Source organism: Apis mellifera, linkage group LG16, assembly GCF_003254395.2.
Source record: "Apis mellifera strain DH4 linkage group LG16, Amel_HAv3.1, whole genome shotgun sequence".
NCBI classification, from domain to species: domain Eukaryota; kingdom Metazoa; phylum Arthropoda; class Insecta; order Hymenoptera; family Apidae; genus Apis; species Apis mellifera.
The window spans coordinates 2,615,274-2,628,599 of record NC_037653.1 but is presented as its reverse complement, the minus strand read 5'-3'; the positions used below and the strand labels follow the sequence as shown (position 1 = coordinate 2,628,599).

General features: G+C 29.5%; 1 protein-coding gene across 1 annotated transcript in view; it reads right to left on the bottom strand.

The window, feature by feature from the left end:
- LOC413789 (elongation of very long chain fatty acids protein AAEL008004) overlaps window positions 1–13,326 on the bottom strand; it is a 38,995-nt gene that overhangs the window by 13,044 nt on the left and 12,625 nt on the right. The window contains exons 2-3 of the mRNA XM_397228.7: window positions 13,081–13,153; window positions 3,597–3,787 (exon numbers count right to left, since the gene is read on the bottom strand). Of these exons, the coding sequence (XP_397228.2) occupies window positions 3,597–3,787; window positions 13,081–13,141 (252 nt within the window). The 5' untranslated portion in view covers window positions 13,142–13,153. The remainder of the gene's footprint in view (window positions 1–3,596; window positions 3,788–13,080; window positions 13,154–13,326) is intronic.

Here is a 13,326-nt window from a genome sequence, read left to right as displayed (position 1 = left end):
CCTTCGCGGCGTACTAATAGCTTCTCTCCCCGACGACAAGGAAAGTTCTTCGATGCTCGGTCAGTGTGACTAATACGCTTCCTAAATTGACTGTTCGTCTCTTAAAAAAAAAAAAGAAAAATTCGCTTCAAAGAATTGCTATAAAAATATGGAACTTTTTTTTTCCCCCTAAAAAAATTAGCAGTGAAAAATGGAATAATGTTCGATCGGTCAAACAGTAATCGATTTATCGATTTCAAGAAAATTTTATTGAATTATTTGTCGTTTTTTATGATTAATTGATTTTAAAATAGTTATACTTATTTCTTAACTATTATCTTTAGAAAAAGTTTATTTACAAACATCTCGAATCATTAAGGAAAATGATTTATTTGGTTCAATATTTCTTCCGGTATCGATATTAACGACAAACCGTTTAATTTTTTTTATCAATATTGAATGATATGTTAAAAACAAGTAATATATCAAGATAATCAAATATGTTAAGAGCAGCAATGAAATATTTTAATACGTGTGCGATATTAATCAAAAGAATTTTAATAATACAATTGAGTAAGAATATCTCGAAACTATACGACGAGATAAAATAAAATAAAATGTAAATTTAGATTTTTTTTGATAGCCATATTATCATCGCCATGTACGTAATTAAAACGTACTATAATATTAATTATATTTGCGTTCCAACATAGACAGAGTGGAGCCAATGAATTATCTTCAATTATGATTTTAGATCAAAAGACACGATAAGAGGCCGCTTTTGTGGCCACAACTATATACAAACGATTCATTTTATGTTTATCCTCAATTCCATTAATTAATTCAATCAAAACAAACGAATTAAATAAAGAATACATGCAACATTTTTAAATTTTTATTAATCGACGAGTGAGTTGGTCGATCGATAATATGGATTGTCGATTTACTTACCATAAGAGAAAAAAAAAAAAATAGATTTTATCTAATCGATCTAGATTAAAATCTGATGATAGTATCTTTCATTTTTCTGAAATACGAAAAAAAGATATTTTTTCGATAATTGTCAAAGACAAAAAATTCAAATTAATTGAATTTTATTGTAAAAAAAAATAAAAAGAAAAAGAAAAAGCGTAAATTCTGATTCTCAGTCTCAAATTCAATTCTCTGATAATCAGAATATTTATTAATCTCTTGATTATATATATGTGGTATAAGGCAAATAATAATAATTGGAGGGGAAAAAAATGCGTAGAAAGTGGACAACGCGGACATTAGCTCTACTATTCACACAGGATAACTGTATCGAATTGTGTATATGACATACTAAGTGCAAACCAAATACGATAGGTATTTCATTAAATGCGTACGCGCGCATTAAATACCCTAGCCACAGACGCAGGACCGGTTGGAAATGTATGGAGGAGTAGTTTCTATTTTCACAGCAAATCGATTATTTACAATGATTTCGAGGCACAAAAGAAGCGAGCTTATATCGTATTAATTTTATTCAACGGAGGATTGACGTATGACCGGTTTGTCTTGTCATTGAAATATATTTTTTTTTTTAGTTACTAAAAGTTTAGTAACTAAATGGTACATATAGTTACTATTTATTTTGTTTTTTTTTTTCTTCAAACGAACGAATAAATGAATAAAATAATACGCGTTGTATATATATTCTTTAAAAATCTCGCAAGAGATTTATTTGAAAATAAATTTAGAGATAAAAAAAAAAAAAAAAAATAGTGCTGAAACTAGTAACACTAGTGACACTAGTTAGAAACTAGTGACACAATTAAAAAGATAATTGAATTACAAATGAGTAAAGATTTGTTTATGTAAAAAAAATCCGGTTTTAGGTTAGAGAAAAAAATAAATTTGAAAATTTATCGATTATACGTACATTAGATGTAATCTTGATTAACAACTGTTTCTGTTCATCAGAAATGTCAAGACCTTTATAACACAGCTTATTTGCTGTTAAATAATGTTGAATAATGTATTTCAAAAAAATTCAAATTATCATAAATTAAAAGATAATGTCATTTAATGCATTTAAACAAATAAAAAACTTATAAATAATTAATTAATTAATGCCAGTTAATGTTTTTCAACTGGTTTAACAATATTGTTTCTAAATTTTCTTTGCCATGTCAAGAATGCCATTTTGTTTAATTAAAATGTATATGAATATATATTATTAAAATTTCTTATATGTTTATATAAATATAATTATTCATTATTCTCTAAAATTACGCTAAATTTGATAAATTTTTATGCTAAATTTATTTAATTAATAATAATTTAATTCATGTTTAAATTGACTCATTTCAATTAGTATAAAAAATAACAATTTTTCAATTTTTGTGCAATCCAAAAAATTTCAATTAAAATTTATTAAAAAAATTGACAAAATAATATTATTTTCCGAGTTTTCATTCAAGGATCCCTCTTTCCAAAAGTTTGAAAAAGTTAAAGAAATTTTAATAGCACTAAAAGTAAAATGGAATAGAAGATCTAAAACACCGATTATAAAATTAAATTTAAAGAATAAAAGCAATCTATAAAATCATTCTGTAAATCTACTTTTACTTGTAAAAATTCGAAAAATACAAAAATACTTAAGAATTAAAAAGTTCGTAATATCGTCGATTTTTAAATGCATCGGTAATTAAATTTTCTATCTTATCGATGAATTTCTTTCAATTTCCCTAGAACGATCAGAAAAAGGCAGAGGCTCGAATAATTCTATCCTAATGATAAATCTCGTTTCACACATGTACATGTACTTGACACAACATCGACATTCGTGAATGCAATGGAAAGTTGAAGAATGCAAATCGTGGGTGGGTTCGCCAACTCATGAGCTTTTCATCGACATGATGAATTTCATTGACTGGTCGAAGAAGGAATTGGCTTATGCAAGCCACGAAACGACTGATCGTAAGCAAGGCAATAACTTTCACGAACCACAGAGAGCCAGGTATGTATACCGTTGTCTCGAGACCGATTATTAATTATTATTCCGCACGGTATCTATGGTAGGTCTGAATAGGATTATTCAAACGAGTTTGACGGCGAGGAACAATCGTATATATCTCTCCGCTCTAACATAGTACTAGCCGTGTGAAGTTGGCTAGAGAACGAATTAAGCTACGTTTACATCGAGCCACATTAGACAACTTTTTCTGATTGGTCAACCGGATAACAGCTCGACGCAATACAATTATATGGCTCCCGTTTAAATTTAACCTTCATACGACTTCTAACAGTCAAAGAGAAATTATTATTATTATTATTATTATTATTATCGCGTAATATATCTCTTTTATCTTTAGAATTATTTCATATTTTTCGAGATATTCGACCATAATTGGACTACTATTATATAAATAGAATTCGTATAAACAAACTTCTACCATAACTGCTGAACGTAAAACGATCATTTTTTTTTTTTTTATTCGATTCATTTCCTCTCTTTTGCTCGAATCGAATAATAATCCTAAGATATAATAAAAATCCATCTATCTAGATAAGGATTCGATCACGAATGTAGATGCCAAAGTAGGCAGCATTAATGTGTATAATGAAGAGAAAAAGAAAAGATGCTGACGAACCTCGTAAAAGATCCACGTGGAGAATAGCGTTTGGATCAGGTTATAGCTAATTAGGATTCCTCGAAGCTTGTAAGGCTTTTTATTCTCCATTATCCTCGGTCCTAAAACTTTGCTGAAATACGCATAACACAGGCATATCACCATGGTAGGAAGAGGACTGCTCATCATCATCCAATGGTTCACTCTGGGATCTAAAATCAGAATAACAAACATCAGAATAACAACACATTAGAGATTCTTCTTCTTTTTTTTTTTTCTTTTTTTAAATACCTAACCTAAAAAATATCACTATATATATATTTTTTTTATCTGATTTCAATGAAAATAATTAATTTCTTCTAATATGTTATTATTTATTATTCAATTCTCTTCTTGTCAATTGTCCTCTTCTCTCAATTAATTTTTGATTTTATTTTCAATTTTATACTTTGTAAACAATTTTTTGAAAATATTAAAAATTGTTTCGTCGGTTAATTGGAAAGAATTTAGGTGGAAGAAACATAAAGATTCAAAGATTTTTTTTTTTTTTTAAGAAAACTAATCATCAATGTATTCTCAATACATTTGAGACTAATTAAAGAAACATCAAGTTGACAAAGATTCAAACGTTTCAAACGTTGTGACATAAAAAAATAGATTTTAAATAACTTCTTGCAAAACATGGAATAAATTAAATTACAGAAAATGTGTACTCATCAAAAATCAAAAAAATGGGTACATTATTTATACAGATTATATAAAATTGTATCTTATATAAGACGTCTGTTTATCATTATTATTATTATTTAAATAAATTATATAAATTATATAAAAATAAATAAATATATATAAGAGTGATTTGAAGGCCATAATAATAAGAGTCATTTCAATTCTCTTATCTTTTTCGTTTATTTTTCATTCCAGAAGTATTCAATCGGATTATCGAATATGCTTGAGTTGTGAGAAATGAAGTTTTTGACACGATATAAATAATATAAAAAAAAAACAGCCTTGCCTAAATAATGGAGCAATAAAACTACTAAAAACTTTTTTATATATCGCAACTTTTTGACTTTCGAAAAGTTTCGAGTATCACCCCCTCTCCCCTCTCCTCGGTTTAGATTCATGAAAATTATTTCATTATGCAAACTACACTTTGCTTGAATATCGAGAGTTTCAGATCATAAAAATAATAAAAACTATAATCGAAACTTTTCGAAAACTTGTCGAATTATTTAAGTTTTACAATATTTACGATAAATCTAAACAAAAATTGAGAAAGAACGAATTGAAGAAACGAAAGGATATATATATATATATATATATTCCACCGGCTTGAATTTCACTCGAAGAGTTTCATCCGAAACTTAAAAATTCTTCCGAATTCTTCGTCCACTTCGCGATTCGTGGCTATCGCTAATTAAATCTCGCTCGGTCGATAATAACGTTTAATTATCGGGTTTTCGTCCACGATTCTTTCCAACGTGATCGTCGAACAAAGGAGCAGAGAAATCGTTCGTTTTCGTTATTTATTCCTTTTTATTTTTTATTATATCCCCTTTCTTTTCTCCCCCACCCCTCCCTCTCTCACCGTTCTTTATTTTTTTTTTTTTTTTTTTTTTCAATAACTTTGTACATCGCCGTTACGATACGATAAGTCTCGTTGCGATGATTTTCCTGTCATTAAACGGCGATAAAGTTACAGAGATTCCCCGGTTCGTTAACCTCTTTAACACAGGGATTATTTTTAGAACGAATGACAAAGTAATCCAACTACTTTACTTTTTAACGCCCGATCGAACTCTTTTGTATGTATCGGGGGAAAATTGAAACTTTTAGCAGGTCGATGCCACGCTGTGTAAACAGTAACACGAGTAGCAACGTTCCATCCAATATTTCCAACTTTATTATTTAAAAGAAGAACGTAATGGCTATGTATAGAACGTACGGTAGTATTTTTGGACAAATACTCGTCGCGATTTCGAGCGATGATTTCTTTAATGTTATAGAAATCAATATTTTTCTCTCTCTCTCTCTCTCTTTCTCCCCCCTCCCTCTAACATACTTTCTATTTTTAGAGATGATTTTCTATGTTTAATAAAGAATTATATAATGAGAGGAACGTCGGAAGAATGGTTACGCAATCAGAAGAATAGGAATTAAAGAGAGAAATTTTTATTTACGAATCGTGTAATAAGTTTTTTGTGAAAATGAATTTTTTCGAATTCAATTGTAATTGTACGCATGCGCAAAACGAAAAAATGTACGCGATATAACCAATTTTAAATCGTAAGGATAATTTTTCGCTGTCGATAAAACAGTGTTGCACAGAATTATAACATGATTAATGGTTAATAACGAATTATCTCTTTAATAATCGTTTCTTTTTACGATAGAAAAATATATGATAAAACAAAGATGAGATTTTTTTCATTATCTACATTTTTGATCTAATACGTTGCCTTATAGAGAAAAAAAAAAAAAGAAAAGAAAAGGAGCTTATCATTGTTATCGATCGAAAAACGTAGATAAGATCGTACTTTTGTAATTCGGTGTACCGTTTTAATTTTTTACGACTATATTACCCTTTTAATGTTACTTTAACCCAAATTTTAAGTAACAATGGTGTAATTCGAAACATCGGCTACGGTGGAAAACAATGGCCAATATAGCGAGGGAAGGGCGAGATAACGAACACGAGAAGAACGAGCTAATTACTCGAATATACGGACACATTGAAGTTTCTAAATGCAATAAAAAAGTGTATACAACAATTGAATGCTAAATTTAAATGTGAAACTATTATGAGAAAAATTACTAAGAATTACTAAATAAAATTAAACTAAATTTATTTATAATCTGTATGACTTTCGTATATATTATAAACCAAAAATTTATAACTTTATATATATATATATATATACAATTTTTTATTTATCATTACAAATTAATATTATTATGATAATAATACATAACAAGAAAATTTTTTCGAAAAGTAAAAATATATATTATTTCCTTATTTCTACGAAACACGTAATGAAATTAGATTTAAATTTTAAAATTACACACAATTACGTAATATAACTTGTGTGTATAATCTTGAACAAACGATATATGGAATGAATGTTAACAACAAAACTAAATTTAAAATTCATTTTTTTTTCTCCTTGAAACCATGCATTATAATTGTAATTCTAATAATATCTCGTAATAAATTTTGATCAAAATTGATGGAATAAAAATATTCATAAAAAAAAAAAACATTAATATTTTCAAATAATTTTTTATTCGAGTTAATCGATTCGAATAATTTGATGTAAATAAAAGAGCGTCATGAAATTATTTGTTATAAAAATAAACTAAGTACTTATTTCAACATAAATAAAAAAATAAAAAAATTTCTCTGCGGAAGACGTGTCAAAATTTATTTGGAAAATTATATTATTATTCAAAGAATCCAAATCCAATGATAATATAATCTAGTAATATAGTAACATAATCTAGTAATATATCTAGTAATGTATCTAGTAACATAATCTAGGAAAAATTTGTACAACAATTATTTCAAATGATAATAATCCAGCCAAAATAATAATAACGACGTAACGAATTAAAATTTATTTTACATTAAATATACCCAAATATACGTTTTATTCGTGTAATTGGATAATAGAATCCAATTGTACAACAGAATCACATTACATTCGTATAATAGGATTATCTCGATTAATTTTAACTTTTCTTTCGAACAATCAAGAATTCACGTTCAGATTAATAAATTCATCATCCACGGCTCAGTTTTCGAAATTTTCTGGCGCATTTGTTTTTTTTTTTTTTCATCACCATCGTGCTTTATTTTCGTTCGTATAATTGGAATAACGCTCGAAACTAGTTTAGATAATAAGAGGCTCGGTTAAGAGTTCACTTAATTGGACATTCTCGAAAATTTCCTTGGAATATTATAAATTGCGATCATTATAAATATATATATATGGAGAAATGGATTTTCTGAAGAAATTGGTTCATTCGTGTTTTCGTTCAAGAAGAGTAATGAATACTGCTGAAATGAGACAGGCAGTGTATCATTTTAATTGTATATAATTTCAACAATTATCCTCCAACTTTGGCTAAAAATTTTTCGTTTCGATAACGTTCAATACACCTGGTTCGAATCGCACACAGTAGATATAGAAAATTAGAAAGAACGTCGAGCCATGTCTCGAGCCAGCAGTTCCAGAAATTAATAGAAATAGCTTATCGCTACATAAATGAAGAAATTCGTGGTTGTAATAAGTAACGCGTTATTTCTGATGCAAAATAACTGATGCACTCCTGTTTCATTTTTCTCTTCTTAATTCATTTCTGCTTCTCATTTCAATAATGATCGAACACGATTCCAATACCAATGACGATCAACGAGGAAATATTCAATCATATTTAATCATGGATCAGATCTACGTATTCTCTCTCTGTCTCATAAATTTATTTTTAAATTTCCACGAGATCTATAGAAAAAAATACAAATACAAAGTTTACAACACGATGATGGAAGTAAAGAGGAATGACATTCGGGAAAACGAATGGAAATTTATTACACAACAATGTTATGTTGCATGCGTAATGAAAAATGTTTGATTACATCTTATTATAATCGTTGAATCGAAACCTTATTATAATTTGATGAATGAATTTGATCATTCGATCATTGAAGTCGATGATGTCACGATGAATTAATTATATACCAAGCGTCGTGTAATTTGCAAATTGAACTTTCTGATCGATATGTATTCAATATATGGAATTGCATTACGCTTGGATTTTAAATTTCTCTTACTTTTTTAAGCGTATTTTATTAACAAAATAAGGGATAACATTCTTTTTATATTATTTTCCAATCGAACTCGAATTTTTTTTTTAAAAAATTTTTTTCGAATTATATTATTTTAAAATTATTGATATTTTCTATCTTTTTATTGTTATTATTATTTTTTTCTTTTTGGAATAGGAGATATTTTTTTATTTTCGAGACACCATCTTGTTATTACGGACAACATTCTGAAAGGCTGAAAAATTCGATGTCTGGTCCATGACAGAACTCGTTTCTGCTCGTCTCTATGAGCTACTTTCAAATGTACATAATATAAATGTAGATAGATATAGTAAGTTGAAGGAAAACTTGTCCCTATTCATCCGTCAAAATAACTAGGAAGAAAAATATCCCTATTCTATAGTCACTAATTGACGAAATGGATGAAAAGCATACACTTTGTAAAACTTTTTCTTCGTAATTCGTTACACGGTATTTCGACCTCGATATAATGTATATATATAGAAGTATATCTGTTTTTCAAGATCGACGTTGAAATTAAAAATAAAAATTTTTCGCGCGATACTCTTCGAAACGCTACGAGATTAAAAAAGTTTCGAGCTTTTGAAACCTCGAAATGTTTCGAAAAAAATTTCCGAAACTTTTCATTATTATTATTATTATTATTTTTTATCACGATTTGAAACTTTCAAAACCCGAGTAAATAACAATAAACGAAATAATTTGCACGGATCTCGAAATGATATTTCGAAAACTCGACAAGTTCATCGAATTATTATCGAAACTTTTTTTATTATTTTCCCGGCTCTCCGACATTCGAGTGAAAAATAATTTGTACGAACGGATAAAAACACGTAAAAATTTTTCCTACCGATTGAAACTTTCGAAATATTTCGAGTGTCACTCCCTGCCTGGTTTCGATCCGTGTGAAATAATAAAAAATTCCCTTCTCGTTATTACTTTTGGTCGGTCACTTTTTTTTTATCAATTAAACCCTCTCTAAAATTTCTTTTCAATCGCAAGAATAAACGAAATAATAATAATAACAAAAAATAAAAACTCTTCGTCGCCGAAAAGCGCACGCAACCTCGCATTTTTCTTCCATATTTGTTCCATTCGTTCTTCGCAACGCGACGACAGGTTGCGCGCGCAGTCGACGTAATCGCGACAATAAAACCAGCCCATTCGTTTACGTTTACACAGAGAAAGAGAGAGAGAGAGAGAGAGAAAGAGTCCACCGGGACGAGGGAGAATTCAGTCCAGTTCCACTGTTCCGAGTGTTAACCGTCGGCTTAGATAAATTTCTCGAACATTTTTCAACTCTTCGCGAAAAGAGTCAGAAACTTCCGCTGAATTACCTTTGCACTCACATGACTGACAACATCCGCAAGAATGCACATCGGTGGACACGCTCTTCTCTCGCAAGGATAGCATTTTCGATCGAAGAAGACTCGTTGTCTTTTTCGAAGTTTCAATCAACGCCGATTTAAATCGAGGATTTTTTCTTTCTTTTATCTCGATATAATAAAAAACGGTGAATCTTAAATGAGAATCGGCCACACTTTGGTTATTTGAGACGTAAAAAAAAAAAAAAAATAAAAAGTCTTATAATCAGGTAATTAAGATCCCATTTTCGAGAAGATGTGTTCTCACCTCAAGTGTTTCGATAACTCGATACACAATTATACACATACTTTAAACTTTGATAAATATCTCGTCGATAAAATACTTCACGTTTGCGAATCAATAACGCATTATCACATCATCATATTTAAAAATTATAATATCGTACGATGTGTTTTTGTTACACGGCAGAGAGACAGAGAGAGAGACAGAGACAGAGACAGAGACAGAAACACAGCAGAGACAGAGACAGAGACAGACAGAGAGAGACAGAGACAGAGAGAGAGAGAGAGACAGAGACAGAAACAGAGAGAGAGAGAGAGAGAGAGCAGTCGCAGGGAGAGATGGAAGAACGTATTCGAGTAGGGATTGATGTAATCAGGCAAAAGGTGGTCTCTCGGTAGTGTACACTGGAGAGAATTAGCGGAAAACACGGCCTGCTGGTCTACCTGATATTAAATCGATAACCCACGTGGCGTGTAGCATGAAAAGAGAAATGGTCAATTTGAGCCCTCTTAAACGGCTCGTAAGTCTTGTAAATGGTTACACACGTATGGTCATCCTTCTCACGAATCAATTCAAACGAAGAAAGGCGAAGCGAACCCTAACGAGTTTCAACGTAATCGTTTAAACGATTGATTGTTCAACTCTTTAACATATTTTCTCAGGATTATTCAATTATATTTCCATTTCTGTCACGAAGATTTTTTTTTTTTCTTTTTTCTTTTTTCGACCGATTTATAATGACTTTTGGAACACAACGAAGACGAAGCATTCTTTCGATCGTATCTGTTACAATGTAATCCTGATTTTATGTGTGTATAATAAATTATCAAATTGATTTAATTTATTTCGATAGGAAGATTTAAGACAATTATTATTTTTTTTAATTTTGAAAATTTGTTTTCAATCACATACTTTTTTCAAATAAACGATAAACTTTTTGACAATTAAAATAGAATTATATCAAAAAAGTTAAAAATCATGTTCAAATTCTACTAGATTAAAATTCAATTTACATTTAGATTATTTTTAATCAATTTGTTTAAATGATTTCAAAATGGTTTATAAATGTGGCTTTAATGGGCTATATTATATGCCTATTTTGGTTTAAAAATAGAAAAAAATATCAACATATTATTAATATAAAATAATAATTTTTTTTTGTGATCTTAAAGAATTAAAAATTAATGATTCAGATATCAAAGATCACTTATTTTCGAATTTAAAACATAAACTAGTGAATTATTATTAATAATTTTCGTTTTAATATATTCAAGACATTTATTATTCTACTCATATAACTCTATAGTAAGTTGAAGAATACTACTACTCTAGTCAAAATAACGAATATAAAATACAAAACAATTCAATAAGAAATAATTAAGGGCAACAATTTATTCCATTAAAAAAAAAAAAGAAACAATCGTCGTTCGATATAAAGCAAACGAAGAAAAATAGCGGCGAAAAGACGAATCAAAGGAATGGACGAAAAAAAAGACATTATGAATCGGTATGGGAAAAGAAGCTGACGCGTCGTTTCTTTTTCGCCTTTGGCCAATAACCACGGCTCAAGAAAGACTCCAGGAAGTTTGAATGGAGTTCAAGGATTTCGAGAGGATCAGTAGGGAAATTGGGAACGGGTTGGAAACGGCGTTACAACACTTTATTGACACACGCGTCTTCGTGAAGCGAGAGGTCAATTTGAAAATATACACGACAAATACGCCATCTCTGTAACAACGCGTCGCGTCTCTCTTCCAATCGCGGATGTACGTGTACAGTGTCCCCGTTCGAAAAATATTACGAAAGCAAATTATTCGATTTGCATCTCTTTCATCACTCGCGGAAAATAATTCGTTAAAGGGATATTATGATTTTTTCGTCGAATTTTTTCTTCTTCTTCTTCTATAAAAATTGCACGATTATTATTATGTTTACACATTTCTGAATTTGTTTGTTGACGGATTGCAAGCACCGAGTGAAATCGTATATGTATATACATAGTGTACCCGTTGCGTCGAGGGGAATTAGGTTACTCTGTCGGTAAATGGTTTACCGATTAATACGCGTGAAAATTTTAAGAAAGAAAAAACTGTAAAATAAGGAGGGGGGGAAAAATAGTAATAAATATTCATTGATATTTATATTTATACTTTCAACTCATTACTCGAAAGTGAAAATTGCGCGATTTAAATCGAAAATAAAATAATCGGTAAGAAATATTTTTGTTTATATGTAAATATTTCAAAATTTCTTTTTTTTAGAAATAAATTATATTTCCTTTTACCAATTCAGTTTAAACAGAGAGAAATAATTATATTTGTAAAATAAAGCTAGCCATCGTTTAGAATTTTATTATCGGTCACGTTTTTAACGAGAATAAACTCGTTCCCATTCATTTCGTCGTGCTTATGCTACATCGAAGGGAAACATGAGAAGTAAATAGCTGCGAATAAGACAAGACAGAGTGCAATAACAGTACACAACCAGATCAATTTACGATAAATTTGAAATCAATACGAATATCAATATACCAATCATATTTCTATCAATCTTGTAACGAATCTAAATATTAAAAAAATATTAAAAAATTATATCTTTTCACTGCCAATGAATTTTCTTTAAAATATAATTTTAAAATTAGAGAAAAAATTTTTTTTCAGATAAAATTGTATCAATCATTCAATTAAAATCTTACACAATCCTGTAAACATCATTTCTTTCAGAATGTTATCCACTGTAATTTTATTAATTTTTTACGAACGATTTCATGAAAAAAAAAAAAAAAAATCGAATCGAAGCCTCGTTCTATGCGACTTTATTCCCTAGTATCGCTTACAATCGGCTAGATCGTTGGGGGGGGAAAAAATGTTACCCTACTTGGTTTTGTCGCGGCCGCTCGTTTTTGATTTTTAGTACGTTCGCACCAGACTGACCCACTTGAATGTCATAGACCCCAGGGGAACCGATCGAGCCACGCTCTCTTACCCCCTTTAAAACCGCGAATCTGGTTAATATAGCAAAAGGAAAAAAAAAAAAAATTCCTCTTACCTGATTTGTTATCCATCAGATCCCTGTACCCGTGCACCAGATCTGTCACTATGGCTGTCATCTTGGCTGAGGTCTGGAATCGCAACGAAAAAAATTATCAAAGAATTTTAATCATCAAAGAAAGATTCGAAGAATTTTTTTTTAACTGCGTCACATATATTTTATCTTACGATTATTAAAATAATAATTTTAATGATTATATTTCACGATGGATATTGTAACAATAGCAGAGATGAATTATAATTA